General features: G+C 41.8%; 1 protein-coding gene across 5 annotated transcripts; it reads right to left on the bottom strand.

Moving 5' to 3' along the window:
• Positions 1-933: 933 nt before the first annotated feature.
• Positions 934-20761, bottom strand: LOC136477748 (ADP-ribosylation factor GTPase-activating protein AGD2-like). 5 transcript variants are annotated; one of them, XM_066475999.1, is made up of 21 exons: positions 20606-20761; positions 19562-19638; positions 19194-19294; positions 18712-18782; positions 17919-17981; positions 17525-17569; positions 17301-17366; positions 17140-17187; positions 16965-17060; positions 16845-16886; positions 16514-16729; positions 16023-16148; positions 11391-11603; positions 11144-11230; positions 10647-10895; positions 9946-10067; positions 4754-4844; positions 3105-3520; positions 1677-1781; positions 1379-1389; positions 934-1342 (listed from the first exon to the last, which is right to left on the bottom strand). In XM_066475999.1, the coding sequence occupies exons 1-20, from the start codon at positions 20651-20653 to the stop codon at positions 1386-1388; spliced, it is 2286 nt and encodes a 761-aa protein (XP_066332096.1). In that variant the 5' UTR covers positions 20654-20761; the 3' UTR covers positions 934-1342; positions 1379-1385. The 5 variants fall into 5 exon arrangements, with proteins under 5 accessions (XP_066332096.1, XP_066332095.1, XP_066332097.1 ...); XM_066475998.1 differs by having other exon boundaries at positions 934-1389; XM_066476001.1 differs by lacking the exons at positions 934-1342; positions 1379-1389 and having other exon boundaries at positions 1675-1781; positions 3105-3181; positions 3271-3520.
• Between the last annotated feature and the right edge of the window lie 967 nt (positions 20762-21728).

Here is a 21728-nt window from a genome sequence, read left to right as displayed (position 1 = left end):
CAGCTTATGCAGCCTTACAAATGACAATATGAATCGATAACTAACTTATATTAGAGCTCGTAAAAGATCAATCAGCTGATGCAGCTCTACAAGCATAATACAAGTCGTGACGGTACTCACAAGCAAGTCGAAGGTCGATCAGTCGATGCAGCCCTATTTGCTAAAGAACTTGCCGAGATCTACAGTACTCATACTCCTAATGCAATGGCAAAAGCCGGAAAAATTGTGTTGGTTGAATGTCCGTGTCCTTGTACAATAGTCGGGGTTCAATATTTATACACTGAACCTAATCATGAGTCCTACTCGAATACGACTTATTACAATACTTGGAATAAAAGAAAACATTCCTATCTTAAAATAACTTAGACTATAATTTTTTTTCTTTTTGTAGAGTCCAGACATATCTTTCTCCGACACCATCTGTAGTCTATTAACGTCTTTTGCTGACGTCATCCGAAAAGAACCGATTCTAGTACCGTATCTGAATCAGCCGATACCGATCTTCACACGATCGATTCCTCGATGACACAATCCTAAAATCTTCGAGTTCCCGCGTTCTCCTTTCCAAATTTTGGTGTAAACATGAACATGTTGAACTATTATTAGTGGCCTGTTGCAAGTACTTAACTATTATGTTCCAATGCTATGGACGGACATCCGGACACTAGCAGGTCCGATGTTGGTTGGGTATAGTGACTGCAAGACTACTCCAGCACCCTATGACCCTCTGCACTCGATATGTACCTTGCACAATGTATTATAATGAGTATGCCTACAAAGCACAGCCCCACCAAATGGTTACTTATAAGGCTATAACTTTAAAATCAAACGCCTTGCATTTGCATACTATAATGTGTCTGCGTCAGTTACATCGTTGGAATCAAGTTAAAAATAATAATAATCAACATCACGTGGCATTGTGCCTGCTGAATATTTCATCTAAGTTCATTCATATCGTGCAGGATACACAATACACACAAATTCAGTAATCGTTACAGCTTGACCATATGCAGTACAGTTGCTAATTTGCAACAAATAAAAGAAAGAAAATTGCACAACGGTAACATGCATGCATGGTTATCAAGTGGTCTTTTCTTACATGCTTTACATCATAAACTCAAACCTCAATAATCATATCAAAGAATCGAATACTGCATATTTGCCTATAATTGTTGTACAAACCAGCGATGTGGTCATGTCGAACAGCGGAATTTACAAACACAGCCAAGCGCAGAAGACAGATAAGTTATATCATGGTACGTACGGTAAAAGGCATTTGTCTTCAGGTGTAGCAATCGTGTTCATTCCAGAAGATGAATTAGGTGGGTACAAGTACAATGCTATCAGGTACAAACAGCTAGTTGCCAAAGCCCTGTATTGCAACATCACCTGCACAAGCATGTTGTTCACACTGTGAGATGCTGCCCAGTTAAATTCATAGAAAAATGGCAATCTTGAGCTGGAATCACACATTCACGAAAAATGGCAGGTATTGAACCCATAGAACTTGCAGGCTGCGATTCCCACAAGGCACTTTTCCTCTTTCTTTTTAGGGGAAAACAAGTTGGAGATGAGGCCTCTAGCTTTACTTTATTATAAGAATCATTCACAAGGAGAGTTTCTTAAATAGAGATTATCAGCAATCCAAGGCTATAAAAGTACCACCTCGACCATACCTCACAAATAGTATGAATAAGTCTTCATCAGTTATTGCTCCAAGTTCCATTCTCCTCTCCAGAGCAGTCAGACCTCCGCCGTCTTTAATTGTTGTTCTCGCACCCCTGTAGAAAGGATCATAATAGTTCTTTTAGAAAAATGCCTCCCATCTATAAGTATGTTTTCCATAATCTGTGAAGGAAAATTATGGCGGCAATATAAGGAAATCATAGTAGTAACAAGGGAAAATAAACGAAGAAGGATGCATTCTTTGTACTGAACCTCCACCATAGGGTACCACACTGCTGACATGAATCTTATCATCTCATGAACCATAGGGTACCACACTCTTAGCAGCCGGAAACGTGGAACATGGCTACGTTCCTCGTTCCAGGGACGTGGACATTTACCGATTTGGGAACATTTACGTTCCCACGTCATAAAACATCACCCAAGTTCCCGTTCCCGTTCCATGTTCCCGTTCCCTTATGGGAACATGGCTGCTAAGACCACACTGCACATAAATGAAGAAGAATGTGTTCGTTGTACAGGCAAAGAAAGCAAATGGCCACAATGTGCACAGAGGAAACGTGGAGTCTTCATTAGACTAAAAATTGAGGCAATAAACCTTCATAATGCCCTTTTTTACAGTGATAAGTGGATCTGGACACAGAACAACACATTTGCATAAACGAGCTCAATGTACTTTTTGAGAATTTTTCATGTATAGTTTGTGTTCAAATGAATTAGTCTTTGTTAGTCGCTGAATTCTCACTCTTGGTAGTAGCAGAATTCTTACTACCAGTTGTTAGTCGCTAAATTCTCACTCTTGGTAGTAGCAGAATTCTTACTCTCATCGAGAGAGGATGACACTAGGAGTTGGGACAATTTTCTGGTTTATTTCTCAATGTCATGCCAACCTGAGGGGTTGGGGATACATATTTATAGGCTGCTAGCCAGCCAAGCATATGCCAAGATGCTAGTCTAAGATGCTAATATGCTGTCCTAGCTAAGATGCTGTCCTCCAGTCAAGGAGATGCTGTCCTCCAGTCAAGGAGATGCTGTCCTCCAGTCAGTCAAGGAGATGCTGTCCTTGCAGCCACAAGGACCTGCAGCCACCATATGCTGCAGCCAGCCCCACAAAGACCAGCACATGAGACTTATCCCATCAGTCTTTACCAAAGTGTTTGCCTCGCTGTGCAGATATACACTGTTAAAACACCAATGAAATATCATGCACATGACTCTAAATGTGGCACTGCCTAGTTCATACTGAACAAAACAAAAAACACAGATAAATTTAGATACACAGAAATAGCAAAAAAAATCAAGTGGAAAGATTAGTTCAGGAATCATGAACATGGCATGAGGGCATAAATATCAAGCTGCTGATGATATTGCAAATAAAACTAATCATGAAACAAATATTATCAAGAATTCAAGCCTACCTCTTCAGCAGATGCTTGGTGAGCTCATCGTTTTTCTTTTGGACACAATGATGCAATGGTGTTCGGCCATGGAAGTCCTGCATATTAATATCCGCGCCAAAAAGTAGAAGAAGCTCCACCATTATAGGATGACCATATTGGCATGCAAAGTGCAATAAAGAACAACCTTGTAGACAGCCTTCTGGTTTCCCAGAGTCCTGAATTATCTCACAAGAAATCGGATCAAGTAACATCTTGTCTGTCACTGGCTGAACATGATGGACATCTTTGCTCAAAGCATCATATGTCATGTTAGCGCTCACTTCAGCTACTGCAAGAATTCGATATGCTTCTCTCACATCATTTTTCCTTATAGCTTCCAAAATATTAATGGTAATCTGATCGGGATCTCTGGCGAAAAGCAGTTTGTCGACATACTGCATGGATCATTTATGAGAATGAATAACATGATACTAACAGAAGATGATCACCAGAAGCAAACATAAGGCAAAACGAACAGCACTATATCATGCTGCTTTTCTTTTTAGACGACTATATCATGCTGCTTGTGTTTGTTTTAATGAATAGAACTTGCATTCATCTGAGTAGGCTCAAATATATGCGTGTAGAGGTCTAGTGAATATGAACAAAAGCCCTTACAAAATGAGGAAATGCAAACTGATGAATACTATAAGATTTGCAATATCCATCCACTTTCTTGGAAAACATTCTTCCACAATGTTAGCCAGCCCACCAAGGAAATAAAGAGTGAAGTTACTGCGATATTTCTACTATACAACTCTTTCAAGTTTTAAAAGAGATAAGCTGTACGACATCATCTTATAGGGGTATATGTGGTCATTTCTCATTTAACTTTTTTCTCTAGATTCAATACTTCCTTGGTCCATGCGAATGGTGGCTATAGACAGATATTATGATATGGATGGAATAGTTCTTCGGACCTACCAAATCTAAGTTTTTTTTGTAAAAAAAAAGGAATTTATGTCATAAAATTTCTTCTTTGAACACAGTTTCAGCTTGGAAGGTTTTCATAGTTGTTGTGGCTTGCTATTTGATTAGTTAAAGCTGATTCAAATTCTGATCAGGATCAAAGATGATTTGCCGCACATGCAAGCAGCAGGTTATCTATCCAAGAACACAATTATAGTTCATAAGGAATGATATATTTGGCTTAGCTTGGTATCAAAAGCCCATAGGGCCGAAATTTGACTCCGACTATAAGATGTAACAAAGGTTACATCATAAGGGGATCTGCATTGTCCATCTAAATTTGGCTCACTACACTAAATATATATGTCCACAAGAATTTGATAGAAACTAGAAAGGGCACCTCCAGTATGAAATTGTGTTCGTTTGAGAAAAAAAAAGTATGAAATTGTGTAATACATTCCTAGAACTACCTGTGCTAGCAGGCTGGTTAGCTTCTCTGAAACGAATGATTTAGTTCCATAAAGAGGAAACTAAAGCAAGAAATGTTTCTAAACTAAAAATCTAAAACAGATGGCAATGACAACAGAATCAAACTATGTTCACAAACCCAGGGAATATTTTTCAGTAACATCAGAAAATAAATGCATGATAGGTAATATATTGATTGTGGAGAAACCATCAGTAGGTTGATCAAAGAGAAAAGGAACTGAACAGCTTACCTTTGTTTGTATGTACCTCTCCTTTATTGAGAAAGCATCATTGGGTTTAGGCTTTTCAATAAAAAGAATAGCTCCATTTGATTCGTCCATTCTGGATGAATATAGAATAATATAGCAAAATGCCAAGAAGGAAATTGCACAAAAAGAAAAACAGCAGATAGTAGTAATGCTGCTGCAGTCAAAGTCAAAACCTGGGAAATCAATATGGGAAAGTAATGGCTGCTATAGCTAACAGTGTTAAACTAACCATGATTATGAGTGTACGTAAGTTTAAGCAAGCCAAACCTATGTTCAGGATAGTGGTGCCCTTCAACACACTCTAATGCAGCAACTTCATGTCATTTAACAGAGGGACATGTCTACTGATGAGTACTACTCTGACTTTGATCGTTTGATGGGTTCTTTGATCTCCAAGGTACCCCAGTGTACAGCAGCACAGAACTGCAAAGCACTTGCATTTATTGAGCAGTTTCTAAGTCAGGGCAGAATTCAATTCTATTCGTACAAGGTTGCTTCATACTCCCTCTACTCGAACCATGGCAAAGGTCTGATTTACTTGCAGAAGAGACACGCCTTCAGTCCTTGTCTTCTTCTGTGTCTCAACCTCAGTGTGTTGGTAGCTTCTCAGAGGACCAGTGCATCCAAAGAGCCCTGTAAGCATTGTGGCACGACTAATCATAGTTTGGAGAACTGTTTTGCTAAGCACCCAGAGAAATTGACTGAATATCTGCCTGTCGTGCTGCTCATGGTCGTGGTACTCCTTCCACTCCTAGAGGTTCAGTTTCTATTGCTGCTACCTCATCTGCTAGTGCTCCTCCGTTGTCTTGGGTGCTTGATTCGGGGGTGTTTTTCCATGTGACATTTGATCCATCCCACTTGGTTGCTTGCAAACCAGTCACAGATGGTGCTTTGATGTACCCAACATTTCTTTTGTACCACAGTTGTCTATGAAGCTCCTTTCGGTTGGTCAAGCTACGGACCAAAATTGCTTTGTTGGTTTTGATGACTCATCTTGTTTTATTCAGGACCGTCGCAACGGATGAGTGATTAGGACTGCCCATCGCTGTAGAGGTGATTCTAGGCTCTACGTTTTGGACACCTTGTGTCTTTCTTCTTTCATTGGGCATCCAACTCATGTTTCATCCGCTACATCTTCTTTTGCTAAAATGGCATCATCATCTTGGTCATCTTTGTGGGTCTCGTTTGTCATCATTGATAAATACAGGTTGTTTAGGTCATACATCTATTGAGTCTAGCTTTCAATGTAAGGGTTGTAAGCTTGGAAAACAAATACAACTTCCATATTTATCTAGTGCTTCTTCTTCAGCTAGACATTTTGATCTTATTCATTCAGATGTATGGGTCCTGCACCTTTTGCTACAAAGGGTGGTCACAAATATTATGTTATTTTTAATTATGATCATTCTCGCTATACGTGGGTTTATTTCATGGAACATCGCTATCAGGTGTGTTCCATTTACTAATCTTTTGTTCGCATGGCTCACACACAATTTTCTACTCCTATTAGAGTTTATCGTTCTGACTCTGGTGATGAGTATTTGTCCGATGCTTTTTGCTAGTTTTTGTCCTTAGAAGGTACTCTTCCTCAACTTTCTTGTCCTGGCACTCATGCTCAGAATGGTATTGCTGAACATAAACATCGTCATCTTGTAGAGACAGCTCGCACACTTTTGATTTCATCATTTGTACCTTCTCATTTTTAGGGTAAAGCTGTTTCTACTGTTGTCTATCTCATCAATAGACAACTGTCTCCCAAACTGTTTGGCAAATGTCCTGGTGAGGTACTTCTTGGTACACCTCGCTATGACCATCTCCGAGTTTTTGGATGCACATGCTATGTTTTGCTTGCACCTCATGAGCGTACAATCTGTTGAATGTATTTTTCTGGGGTATAGTCTTCAGCATAAAGGTAAGGTTATCGGTGCTATTCTCGTCGCATACGTATCTCTCGTGATTTGACCTTTATTGAGGGCCGTCCTTTCTTTTACAACCCCTCTACTCAACCATCATATTCACCCACAGAGTCGCCATCTTTTTTGTCTTCGTCCTATTTCTTCTGATGATGTTCCCACATGTTCTCCTTCTATTTCCATCATTCCTACATGTTACTGATAATCGGATAGCTGCCACACCTATGGATCTTCACTTACAGCTTCGTCCCACTGATGGTGTACCTCTCAATATCGGCATATTGTGGGCAGCCTTGTTTCAGTTTGTGTGTACCCAACTTCTGTTCATTTTGGACATTTACCTATGGATCATCTCAAAGTTTTTCTATGCTCATGATAGTTCACTTCAGCTTCATGCTTACTCAGCTCCACTTGAGCGAGTACCCAACAGATCGACATTCCATCACTGGATACTACATTCTTCTTGGCTCTTCTATTGCATGGAATTCCAAGAAGCAAGCAGTTGTATCTCGTTCTAGTACAGAGGCAGAACTTCAAGCACTTGCTACTACTAGTGCAGAGATTGTATGGCTTCGATAGTTGTTGGCTGATTTTGGCATTTCTTGTGATGTTGCCCCATCTCTTCTCAGTGCCATACAAATTGCCATCCTATGAATCATGAATCATGAACTTACAAAGCATATTGGTGTGGATGCCTTCTTTACTCGGTCACCATTGTCATTAGAAAACTATTGCTCTTCAGTATGTGCCTTCAGAGTTGCAATTGGCTGACTTTTTCACTAAAGCACAAAGGGCTATTAAGGAGAAGAAAGAGTGCTATAGACGCTTGTACCATGACAGGAGTGTGGACAACATAGAGAAGTACAAGGTGGCAAAGAAGACTGCAAAGCGAGCTGTAAGTGTGGCAAAGGGTAGAGCGTACGAGGATCTTTACCAACGTTTGAGTACCAAGGAAGGAGAAAAGGACATTTATAAGATGGTTAGGGTTCGTGAGAGAAAGACAATGGACTTCAACCAGGTTAAGTGCATTAAGGATGAAAGGGAGTATCTCTTGATGAAGGAGGATGAGATCCGACATCGATGGCAAGAGTATTTTGACAAATTGTTCAATGGTGAGAATACGAACACAACCTTTAAGTTGGATGACTCTTTTGATGACACCAATAGGCGCTTTGTGCGGAGAATCCAAGAATCTGAGGTCAGAGAGGCGTTGAAAAGGATGAAAGGAGGTAAGGCGATGGGACCGGAAGGTATCCCAATCGAGGTGTGGAGATGCCTCGGGGACATAGCTATAGTATGGCTAACCAAGCTGTTCAACCATATTTTTCGATCGAACAAGATGCCTGATGAGTGGAGGAGAAGTATATTGGTACCGATCTACAAGAATAAAGGGGATATTCAAAGTTGTACTAATTACCGGAGAATTAAGTTGATGAGCCATACTATGAAGCTATGGGAGAGAGTTATCGAGCATCGCTTGAGAGCAATAACGCGGGTCTCTATGAACCAATTTGGTTTCATGCCCGGAAGGTCAACCATGAAAGCCATTTTCTTAATAAGACAAGTTATGGAGCGGTATAGGGAGAAGAAGAAGGACCTACACATGATTTTTATTGACTTGGAGAAGGCTTATGATAAAATACCAAAGAATGTTATGCGGTGGGCTTTGGACAAACATAAAGTCCCAACGAAGTACGTCGGGCTCATTAAGGACATGTACAACAATGTTGTGACTAGAGTTCGAACAAGTGATGGAGACACGGATGACTTCCCGATTAGGGTAGGACTACATCAAGGGTCAGCTTTGAGCCCTTATTTGTTTGTCATAGTGATAGATGAGGTCACAAGGGACATACAAGGGGACATCCCTTGGTGTATGCTTTTCGCGGACGATGTAGTGCTAGTTGATGAAAACCGGAAAGGAGTGAATCAGAAACTGGAGTTATGGCGAGAGACTTTGGAGTCCAAAGGTTTTAGACTCAGTAGAACTAAAACTGGGTATATGAGATGTGACTTCGGCACTACTACTTGGGAGGAGGAATATATTAGTTTGGAAGGTCAAGTAGTGCCTAGGAATGATACCTTTCGATATTTAGGATCAATGCTACAGAGAGACGGGGATATTGATGAAGATGTTAGCCATAGAATCAAAGCAGTGTGGATGAAGTGGCGGCAAGCATCTGGTGTCCTATGTGACAAAAGGGTACCACACAAGCTAAAAGGCAAGTTTTATAGGACGGCGATTAGACCTGCTATGTTGTATGGTGCAGAATGTTGGCCTACGAAAAGACGACATGTTCAACAGATAAGTGTCGCGGAAATGTGTATGTTGCGGTGGATTTGCGGTCATACAAGAAGGGATCGAGTTCGGAACGATGATATACGTGATAGATTAGGGGTAGCACCAATTGAAGAAAAGTTTGTCCAACATAGGTTGAGATGGTTTGGACATGTCCAACGGAGACCCCCAGAGGCACCGATGCGTAGTGGAATCCTAAGCCAGGATAGTAACGTGAAGAGAGACAGAGGAAGACCGAAGTTGACTTGGGTAGAGGCAATAAAAGGAGACTTGAAAGGATGGAATATACCCAAAGACTTAGCCTTAGATAGGAGTGCTTGGAAGACGGCTATTCACGTGCCTGAACCTTGATTGCTTTTGCTGGGTTTCAACTCTAGCCTACCCTAACTTGTTTGGGACTTAAAGGCTTTGTTGTTGTTGTTGTTGTTTCACTAAAGCACAAACTTGTGAGCAGCATCAGCTTCACTCTTCAAATCCTCTTCTTCCACCTTCAGTTCGAAGGGGGGTGTTAAGTGTATGAAGGCCCATCTACTATAGGCCCATATGGCCCATGAGGCTCTCTACATATAGCCATCTCCACTAATAGAATGATTATCTTCTCAACCTCCAAGGTTAGTAACAATACTATGTTTGTCAATGGAACCTCCTTTATTGAGAAAGTGTAAATCATTTTTATGAAATGCCTAAATAGTACTTGATAAAAGAATATTCGAATTGATTATAACTGAATTGAGAAAGTATAAAAGAATATTCAAAGAAACAACATGTACGAGGACAGGCAGCCTGTACACACAATTCATGATAGCACTAACTTGTTGGCTTCTATGTTAGTCTACGCTAGCCAATGTCCCACAGCTTACAGACTAGAAATCAAGTGGTGTGGTCTGGAAGAAAAATGGTTAAAATGTCAAGGTGAAAAGTAGTGAAGTAATATGCAGATCTGATTGTATGCTTTAACATACCCTTGATCTTCTTTTGGAAGCAGAGCTTCCCAAATGGAATTAGCGTAATCATTTCCTAGTGCATGGAAGAGATCCATTATTACTGGCTCCCAGACTTTCACATCTAGTCTCAAGGATCGAACCTGCATCAAGTAAAAACATTAGCTGTGACACTAACATATGGAACAACCTAATAGCATTCTTTTTTTAATCTCAGACTGATAAGATTTTTAAAAGCTTAGGAACTACGAGATATCGTATATAATAACAAAAAATACTAGTTCTGGAAGTCATACATTCATTACCAGATAAAAGTTGAAGGCACGTCTATTAAAAAAACAAGCAAATGTATTAAACTGAAGTGTTTCCTTTCATACCAAGTCTTTAAAACTTATGCATGGTTCCCTACCACATAGAAGTACTTACCACATGGAAACAAACATTATATAATATGCAAGTCAAAGTGTATATACTTTTTCTAATTATAATTAGATCGTGTAATCGCTAAAGCTTTGTATTGGAGATGCTGATGTCAAAAATGACAATTAATGAGAACAAAAGCAATATTGCACTATAGTATGATATGCAGTAATATATTTACTGTATCTATCATCCCTAAGTGAATAAATCCAAGAATCTGAACTTTTTCTACAAAAGATATGGCCAACCAACATTATCACTGATTAGCATATATCATGGTATAAGGAAACTAGTTATTGCACCTTTGAAATGTGCACCCCAAGATTCCTGTGAGCCCCAGAGCATTCAATGCAAATCAGAATACCCAAGTTTAGAGATGACCAATCAGGATCAGGAGAACGACATTCCGCACAACTGTCATTTCCAGGGATATTCCTCAGAAGATTGAATATATCATCATGTCCCTCTGAACTCTTGTTATCTTCAATAGACAAAGAATCAACAGAACTTGCGGATCTATTACTCTCTGTTGATACATTACCATATGACAACTGAAATGAAATGAAATGAAATCAGAATAACAAATTAGTACCATATCTTGAATGAATCAATAGGCTGAACACATGCATATACATGTAATGCATTAAAATGGAGCCAAATTAGGAAGGCTAAGCATTATTACTTCATGATTATCCCGTGTCGATGCATGGAGTTTAATAGATCTATCCTTTGTTTCAACCAAAAAGGTAGACCAAGACTAGTTATATAATGCAGCAAAAGATAAATGGCTGCAGCAAACCTGTTGCGGGAATGGTGAATTTAGTAGTGATGCGATAACTCCAGTAATTTTCTGGATCCAGTCCTTTTGATCAGCCCCTGATTCCGCCTGCCATAAACAAAGTGAAAAGCATTCATGTGGCATCAGGCCATTGGTGTATCAAAGAAGAATGAAAAAAATCAAAAAAATGTGTTATTCACTTGTTCAGGAAATACCAAAAACATCAATTGCACAAAAAAAGTTTGATATCTGAGGACTATGCAGTTACCTGTAATGTGTATGTCTTAACGGGTGAGATTATTCTGAAGCAAAATCTTAAATCATTTTCAAATGCATCAATCTTAATTGTTGAAGTTCTGAGATCAATTTTATGACATGATAATGAATCTTCACCCTGAGATGAAGCTCTTTGGTTCAAGAATCTGAATCGACCAAAAACACCAGCTCCTTCACTAGCTGTTTGTTGTGATGACACTCCTTGCTTCCAAGAGAATAAAAGAAACAGGTACATGTAAAGTACAGAAAAAATAACATGAACAAATTAGCATCTTAGGATAAATTATACAACACACTTGCATTTAAAATAATCCAGCACATCCCTTGTGTTGGCCACAACACCACAAATGGATCTCAGATTTGGGCTGCCAGAGGGCAGCTTGGCACTAGGCCGCTTGGATTGTATTGAAGTGCAAATGCTTGGGATACAAGAAGGTCCTCACCACTGCTATTTATAGAGCAAAGTGGTCTACCTGCTCCAGCATATTCTAACCACTAAAGTGGATGCTGAGCATATTCCTAATACAAGGCTTAGAAGCCTAAAAAGTAAATGACAGGAAACAGTAAATAGAAAGATACATAGCACTACAGGGGAAAGAGCGCCCCCCCCCCCCCCCCCCCCCCCCCCCCACCCCCACCCCAAAAAAAAAAACCACCACCACATACACATCACTGCCATGAAGAAGTTTCTTGCACACAGGCCAAGAAATGTTATAGATATAATCCTTGTGTCTTTTGCTTAACCAGATAGCGATTAGTATAGGTTAGTATATGGAGGTCGGCAGACTTTCGTTAGCTAGCAAGTTTCATGTCTGCAGCTAGTAGCAGCAGCAAAATTTTTTGGCCTGCTGCTGATCAGGTCAGTAGCAGCTGTAGTCAACAGACTGCAGCAGTTTTGTCCTATACTGGTTAGTGTTAGGTTAGTCAGCTCAGCAACAGTAGTAATGTACAAACCGACATAAGTTTGACAGGTTCTAGGTCGGTTTATTACAAACCGACTGCAACATCTCTATATATATGTATGCATATGCTATCAATAGAATCAAGCCAGTTAGCTTCAAAAAAACAGAACATGTGCTCTAAAACTCCAGCTACTCTATTCACCTCTGCTCATCCTATAGATGCTGCACTTCTAACATTTGGTATCTAGAGCCTGTGTTAGAGTGATCCATGGCCTCAGCTCCAGCAAAGTAGTGGTCCAAGTCGCAGCCCACAACGAGTGCACACCTACCGTCGCCGTTCCCCTTCCACACAGCCAAGGCGCGGGCGGTGCCATGGAGGCCCAGAGATGGTCGCCCAGCGCGTTGTGAAGGAAGTCGGTGACACGCAGCAACTATGGCATGAAGGTGAAGTTGGAGGCTTGTGGCTTCTGGGATGCGATCGACCGATCGAGTACGGTAACGCCGATCGCATGGAGGATCGCATGGCTCTCGACGTCATCCTCTGTGTTGTGACCCCTGAGCTGATCCGCACGCTGGCGGTGAAGAAGACAGCGAAAGAGGCTTGGGAGGCGATCAAGTCCATCCGCGTTGGTTCGGAGTGCGCACACAAGTCTATGCTGCAGCGGCACCAGAGGGACTGGGAGTTGCTCTCATTCCACGATGGCAAGCGCGCCGATGACTTTGTGCTCCGCCTAACGGGGATGATGAGCTCCCTCAACCTCTACGGCGAGGACATCACCGAGCAGCGCGCATTCGAGAAGCTCCTATGCATCATCCCCAAGCAGTATAAGCAAGTGGTGATTGCAATCGACACCTTGCTCGATACAGCAGACATCTCAATTGAAGAGGTGACCAACCGGCTGAAGGCGGTCGACGACGATGATGGCTGAAGGCAGTCGACCACGATGATGTGGCAACTCCGAATCAGCCAATACTCTCTGGTGGCAAAAAAACTGAAAATTGCGCTATAAAACTCCAGCTACTTTTATTCACCTTTGCTCATCCTATAGCTGCTGCACTTCTAACAAGAAACACCCGAAGGCCAGCTGCCCTGGACGTGCCGCAGTGCCCATGTGCATCTCGCAAGTGACTCAAGTAGTCACACATAAACTCAAGACCACGCAAGTGACACAGGTAGTCACATAAACTCAGGACCACGGCCGGCGAGGGATGTTTTTCGAACCAAGACCTGTTTAAATTCGCTCTCACGGGGAGTGAAACCTAGTACTTGGGGTGCTACTTGAGCCCTGCTGCTAATCAGTCAGGTAGCAGGCCCATTCATGTTAGAGTAAATAGGAATAGTATTACATTGTCTACCCACGTTGGATGTAAGTCCTATTACCCTATATAATCAACCCATGAGGCCCAATGCAATACATCCAATTATCCCACCAATTCTATTCCCCTACTCCCTCCGTTCCAAATTATAAGACGTTTTGGCTTTTCTAGATTCATAACTTTTGTTATGCACTTAGATATTAGATATATATTATGTCTAGATACATAGAAAATCTATGAATCTAGAAATGTCAAAACGTCTTATTATTTGGGACAGAGGAAGTACATGGTATCATTCGCTTAGGTTTAGATCCTAACCCAAGCCGCCGCCACTTCGGCATCGCGCGCCCTCGGGGAGAGATCGATCTCCGCCGGGGGCAGCGCCCCTGTTTAGGCACCCGATCCTTGATTCGGCTGCCAATCGTCATCAAGCAGCAGGTCGGGCCTTCTCGCGACGCCGCACCACCTCGTCGCCATTTCCGCGCTTGCTGTGGACGACGCTGGGCGTCAACTCATCCCGCGCCGCCATGGTGGTGGCTCGGGCCACGTCGACCCCAACACCGAGCTACCATGGTGGCGGCAGGCCAATCTGCGTCGGTGCCTTCGATCCCACGCGACCGCGACCCTAGGTGCCGCGTTGCTGGGTACACCCGATCCCTTGTATCTTTTTGGTTTGCCCGATCACTGATCGAGACTGAGTCGTCCACCGCCTGTCAACCTCACGCATACTACTCCGGCATCGGCATCGACTTCACCGGCATCTACATCTTCGACTATGTGGCCTAGCCGAGGCTTGCGATGCCGAGGGGACGCCTTCCTGCGTCGCTTCTCGGTCATTCAGTCTGCACGTCTACATCGTCGGTTCGTCATTGCCACGAACAGATCGGGACGCCTCCACCAATTTCTTCCATCGTCGCTCCACCTCGCGTGTACTCGGTCCGTACAACCGATTATGCGTGATCTACCTGGCTCCCGTGACGTCTATCACCGAGTCCTACGTGCATCTTCTCCAAGCAACAAAGTTGCTAGCTTGCTGTTGTGTCGTCTCGTCAGGCTGCACCGCCGCCCGTGTGTCCGCTTCGCCGTGGAATCTACATCACCGTCCCCTGTGCATCGACGACTGTGCTGCGCAATCTTTGTTGTGCCATCCGTCTACACAAGGTCTTTGTCATGTTGATTGGGTCTTCGTCATTGAGCTGCCGCTACCCGCGCCAACGGTGAGCCCTGCTCACCAGTCACCCCCTCGTCTCGTCGTTGAACCCTACTCGCCGTCGCGTCCACTCCCGCACTACTTCGTCTAGCACAACCACGTCGTCAGCATCACTGTCTCATCCCTCCTACTTCATCCGCTCCGACAACCGCGTGTTGTTCTGCGCACCATAGCCGTCGTCGAGACCTTCTCTGACGCTGATGCATGGTTGGGGCCCTCTACCTTGTACTCCCGGTATTGGCAACACCGACGCGCGCTTTCATCCCCAACACGTTGTTGGGTCTGGCAAACCCAGCCCACGCCTCGGCGCTCAGGCGACTTGATTGCATCGACTTCGGCATCAACCCTCCCGCTCCCACCCCGTCGTCATCGCCTTTCTTCTACGTCCACGACGGCCCTGACTGCGTCAACTTCGGCATCGCCTCCTCCCACGACGACTGCCTCGACGCGTCTCCGTCATCATCATGGCGCCCCTTGTGCACCTGCAGCTCATCGACACGGCAACCAACCACAGCTACGTCAACCTCGGCCATCTTCAGCACGACTTCTTCAACTACGGCTACTGCGTCTTCACGCTCGGCTACCTCGACATCAGCACAAAGGGCTACCGCCTTGCATGAGGAGTTGAGGACTCATCGGCTTCTTCTCCAGCCACAGCATACACGACGCATAGACTGTTATGACTGCAGGGGATGTTAGCGCTCCCGCTGTGACTACGGGTACCCTATATAATCAGCCCAAGAGGCCCAATGCAATACATCCAATTATCCCACCAATTCTATTCTCCTACAGACTATTCATCCCCTACATGTTTTGTAACCCTTGAATAAAGATAATACACATGATGAAAAAATAAATATGCATAGGTCAGACACACCCACTAAGCGATAAATCACCACATGAATATAAATCGCATTATAGTCAATAGGAAATATTTACAATACATATATATTATGTTATAAATAGCAAAAACAAAATGGAGCAGAAGCTACTAGAAATAGGATAATTATGAATTATAAATAGATAAATATGCCTAACAGAATAAAACAAGTAAGCCAAATATAGAACAGTGCATAAATTATAATTATAAATACAAATTTGCGTACTCATGCAAGCAAAGAATAAGAACTCCTGACACTTGAGTGCCAAGCTCTGTATATGTTCCCTAGCCAATTCAGACAATCAGATTGCATACCGATTTTCCTTTATTCCCATAGTAGTACAGAGTTCCATGGCTGTCAAGCACAAAAAATCTCCTCTTCCATTCACCTCGTGTATTTTGAGGACGCTTAAATAGGTAACCTTGTTTAATAACTTGAACCTGGCAAAGAAACAGACTAGTAAGGACAAGCAATAGAAGTTCACAAAACAATTACGAATTACCTAACAACAAAACTTCAGCCCAGTATAACTACAAAAGGGAAATGATGTAAGAATAAATACTAGATTTTGAACCAAAATGGTGGTAATCATGGATACCACTTGCTTGGATTCTGATTATAAGAAGGCTCATGCATGTCAAATTAGTACAATGTTATAAAAGATCATCTCAACTACACGTAAATTCTATCTATCAACACTGAGTCTCTTCAAATCATCATATAAAGCAGCATGAATAAGCTTTAAGCTAGTTTATCCTGGTATCGGTGAATATTTACTAATTTGCTTCACAAAGGATAATTATACCTCGCCATTGGCAGTTGACTGCATTAATGCTTCAATCGTTTTATAGGACTGAAGGCCAACAACATGGATACCATCCCCGCTAGTAGACGTGTCTATGTTGCTAGCCATTCTCACATTAGCTATTTCCTCTTCAGTTCTGAACTCCTGAATTCTCTTTGCAAGCTTATCTTGCTCACTTACAGCCATTTGTTTTGATTGTTGTGCATATGTTAGAACCTGCATCAACACTTCAAGCTTAGCACAGCAATTGTTAACTCCTGGTTAGCTGGGTCATGTTGATAAGGTTGAATATTTCTTTTAAAGACCACTATGACACGAGACATTATTAAACCTGGTGAATGAATGGTTCCATTTGACTCAGTAGTTCATATCCCTATATCATAAAGAAAAAAATCAGAACCCAAGCAACCAAAAGACCAGAAATTACTGAACACGTAGAAAGGAACCACACCTGCTTAAAATACCTCAAATGGGCATCCATCACTGCACTTATTGATTCCAAGAATTCATACTTCTTTTTTGCTTCAATGTTCGCAAGGGCATGTACCTGAATTCCTTACAGCAAAGTCGATCATCGGAAAGGCTGAACAATATACTTGTATGTGGAAAAATGTTGATATACATACTAAGTTAAAGCGACATCTTTCGAAAGTAGACTTGGCATTGTGTAGATCCTGTAAACTTAGAATTAGGGTGACGGCATGAAAGCTAAATATACATTCATCTACCCCCAAAAAGTAGAATAAAACAAAATTACAAAAAGGCTAGTCACAAGTTCACAATGTACCTCCTCAAGTTCTGTCACAACTTCTGCTCTAGTCCCTTTCCGCACTGACACAAATTTTTCACGTGCCTGACAAACAAATAGCGCCAGAATCTTAATACACAGTGTATTACACTAACATGTTAAAGGTATAGAAAAACAAGGTCACACTGTTCAATAATCATCAACACATGCCGCATGAACGAAGATAAAGAAGGTAGTCAGATAACTCAAACTCAAAGCATCACCTGATCATAAGCCACTGCAGCCCTATCCAAACGTCGCCGACAATCCTATACAGAGCAAGTATTTTACAAAAAAGAACATATATCAAGTAAGCAATGTGTTAAAATCTAATTTCCACTTTACTGTCCACATGGAAAGGTAATTTTTCCTATTTCCCAAGATGGAAGGCACAGATTTTAGGACTATTTAAGGTTTTCTGTTCCTTGTCCGAACACGGAAGCAAGAGGGCCAAAGTCTGGTCCCACAAGCGTAAAAGTCATTTGCCCACTGAAAAGATCAGCACCTGATCTACTATATTGTTTACTTCAGCTACAACCTATCAGTTACCCAATAATATCAGTTACAAGTATGCTGTGTTGTGCAGGTTTCAGGCAGAGAGGAGAGGAGGGAGTTTACCTTCACACCATTTAAATCCACATTAATGAACTGCGACAGGCGATCACTAAGCATGTGCTCAACCTGTTTGGAGGGAAAATGCTTATTATAATTAGAATGTAAAAAATAGCCATTTGTTCTGTTTATACAAGTGATATATCAGCATGCCCTGAGCAAAAGAAATTTACCAAATCTAGAGACATCAGATTAGTACATCAGTGTATTGCGAGGGCAAACAAAAATCCCATCGCAGAAGAAATGATTATTCTATTTCAACACACAATTCCTACTTCTAGATAATGCAGCCACTACTGGATGCAAGGAACCCTTTTGGCACTTTCTTCCTATCTGTGTTATTTATAGCAACATAGAAATATATATCTTTCAACAAATAAAAAATGCATCGCTCATACTTTTTCTGTTGTGGTTCTGCAAATTCCAACCCTTATTTTATCACTTGTCCTCAGTTTATTGAATATCTTTGAAATTTACAAAGTAATCCAAGAACCTTAGGTGGTAAAATATGTGAAACTGAAGGTGGCAGATAGTATAAAAGTTCCAGAAATGATTCAAAAATATAAGTAAGAAAAGGAACGATGTGAATATTGTAACTGAAACTAATACAGATCATGCCAAGAAAAGAATACAAATCATGCCCAGACCCACAGGAGCAAGCCCTGGTGTTGAGCTGAAAACTGAGACAGAAAAACAGTAATGCTATTTTGCTTTCAATTCTTCATTCCTTTTGTGTTACATGAACTACCTATGCAGGAGAAATTATAGGTCTAATTTCGACCCTGTATGATAGTAGTACCTGAGAACGAAGGAGTTCCTTGTATGTCCCAAGCTCCCTAAAAGCAGTAGTAAACTTGGACATCACGGGCCCTGCAACATAGTAACGAATATGGTTTTGAGAGAATTTGAATAGAACCAATTAATGACTGTAAATTTGTAGCTACCAATTATCATGCTATGCAATTTTAAATAGGAAAATTTTGATTAATTAACAAGTGCATGGATATGTACGTAGCTGTACTATTTCTATATTCTAAGAAGCTGTTGTTCGGATCTAGAAGGCATTAAAACAAATATGCCGTAAATATCCAAAAACTCAAAGTGACAGTGAGACAACTAGGAATTGGAAGAAAAAACGCAAATATTGAGTTTCCACTCTAGCTACCCTGACTTTGCTTGGGACTAAAAGGCTTTGTTGTTGCTGTTGTTCTACTAGATATAGATAGGATAGAAGGACAGAATTAAGCATTTAAGCAATAGATACATTAGTTGTTTGCTGACCTCCAATGGCAACACTAATAGGGTCATCCAGACCGGCACCAAATGCTTGCAGATTATCTGCAAATGATAGATCCCCTGCATATGCCTCATCAAGTGATCCCCTGAAACTAACGTGATTAGCAACATAATAAAAAAGCACTAGCTCATGGAACATTACAAAAAAACTAAAACACGAAACCTGGAACAGCAAAGTAAAGAAAAAAATATTGAATGTATTTCTTGAACTAAACGGATTTTTTGTGAAGGGGCCTTATCAGAAACTTATGCAATAAAACAATACACATTTATGGCATTTGCCTCAAGTTATGTGCAGTTAGAATGCCTCAAATGTTTGCAAATGTGGAACAGGTGATAATCAAGAAACATACATGAATCTTTTACATCCTTTATGCAGGTTTGAGCACCGTTCTTTCAGTTCATCAGTTTGTTGTTCCAAAGAATTGACCTGCAGGTATTGGAAACAAGTCGGGACAGTAATTTAAATGCATGTATAGGTTCGTTTTGAAGTTCAAAAACAAGGTTGGGGGCAACAAACAGAGATAATTGATGATTCTGGAGAGAAATTAATGAGCCAAGTTACCCAGCAAAATTGTTAAGCCCAATGCCTGCACCTCTTTTTTTGTTTGATTTCTATAAGAAACAGAATAGCAGGGGTGTTTTTAAGAGGGTCCAATTTCATTATAAAATTTCCAGCAGGCTGATTCAACAAAAATGGATTGTTGTTGTTCCAGCAGGTGATTCAACAAAAATGCAACCATCAATTCAAAATGGGGAAACTAGTGTCATCAGCAAAACAAAAATAAACAGGAAACCATTGTAAAAACTAGAGCCAGGCTGAAAATTTGCTCAAGCAAGCTTTACCCTTTGCACCAGGTCCATCCATGAGCTCAATTCAAATAGAATCAACCCCTTCTATTCAAAGATGTTGTGCAATGCAACAGTAATATTTGATCTTCAAAGTTGCGCCGTTGTCATCAAAGCGTTCTAACCCCTTCAAAGAAATCAATCCCAAACTATCCGAGGATATGATTGACTCATTCTCACCAACATGCCCAATTCGTCGTAACAAAAACGGAATGGTAACAATACACATCACGTCAAAACGTCAACTCTGCTCAGAAATCCCTGTGTTTCGAATCCAAAACGATCAACGCACACTGGATCAAGCTACAAGGTCGAGATCTCCCGCACACAAAATGTTCCAAATCCACCATAGCTCCGTCACAGCCACGCAGACTCCGACAACGGATCGAACCCTTCCATTCGATTCGACACACCCAAATCAACCCATATCCAACTGACGACATAGGACCGACCGAGATTCCAAGAAACACGAAACAATGCCTCGAAGGGGCCGGATCAGGGAGGCCCCGTGGGCAGAGGAGCGAGGGGCGAGGGACGAGTGGCGCCACCTGTTTGCGGAACATCGGGGAGTCCTCGAACTTGGTGAAGGCCGCCATGTCAGTCCTCGTGTCGCGTGGTGGCGAGGCTGCTGCTGCCCTCTGGAAGCTTGCGGAGATCTGGGCGGGAGGGAGGAGGGAGGAGGGAGGAGGAGAGAACCAGAGAGGAGGCGGTCGGGCATAGCTGTCCGGGTTTTTTTTTTTTTTACACTAGCTGTCCGGTTTCCCGATTTTTTTTTTTTTTTTGCTTTTTTTTACCCTTTTTTCGAAAGATTTTCACAAATATGTCCCTGGTGGTATCCTTTTAAAAAATGGACCCTGAGCTCAGCGCCATAACAATTGGCGCCGAGCTTATACGTCTCGGCGCCAATTGCTTTAGCGCTGAGATCCAGGGTCATTTTCTGGGTATCACTGACATGGCTACCTGCGTGGCGCGGATGTGTCATGAGCTCGACGCCATAGATCTTGACGCCAAGCTCAGCGCCAATTACTATGGCGTCGAGCTATGGAAATTGATAAATTTGATTTTTTTTCATGACTTGGATATTGAAAAATGTGGCTAACTCTAAAGTTTTTACAGTGACTTGTGTTTGATCACTTAAAACAATCTACAAATACTTAACATAAAAAATTTGCGATCTACCAAATGTGCAGCACGTCCGGGCGGCACAGTGCAGATCGCGGCTCCTACAGCACGGCCAGGCGATGCAGGGCTCGGCTCCATCTGTCTGTTGCATTGCTAACCGAAGTAGTAGTACGTACTATGTGCATGCAACGAACCGTACGTGCATGTGCAGGCATGCAAGTATGGACGCAACACCCCTCACTTGTAAGCACGTTATGACCTGTAAGCACGTGAAAATATGGTTAAGTCTAGAATTTATGACCATGGCTAAGTCTGGTTTTTTTACCGGCCCTATTCGCTTAGGCTGAAATTTGGCTTATGCTGATGCTTACGTTGATTTATTGTGAGAGAAAAATGCTGTTTATTCGCTGAAAAGTACTGCTAAAGTAGTTTAAACGAACCGTGGATAAGACGAGACTTGTTTTGTTGTCATCTCCTCAGAGAGTATTCAAACTCGTAGTAAGGTATCAAACTGAGTTGCTATACAAATTTGGAAGATAAAATGTCGCA

Source organism: Miscanthus floridulus, chromosome 8 (genome assembly GCF_019320115.1).
Source record: "Miscanthus floridulus cultivar M001 chromosome 8, ASM1932011v1, whole genome shotgun sequence".
NCBI classification, from domain to species: domain Eukaryota; kingdom Viridiplantae; phylum Streptophyta; class Magnoliopsida; order Poales; family Poaceae; genus Miscanthus; species Miscanthus floridulus.
This window is presented reverse-complemented; position numbering and strand designations above follow the sequence as displayed.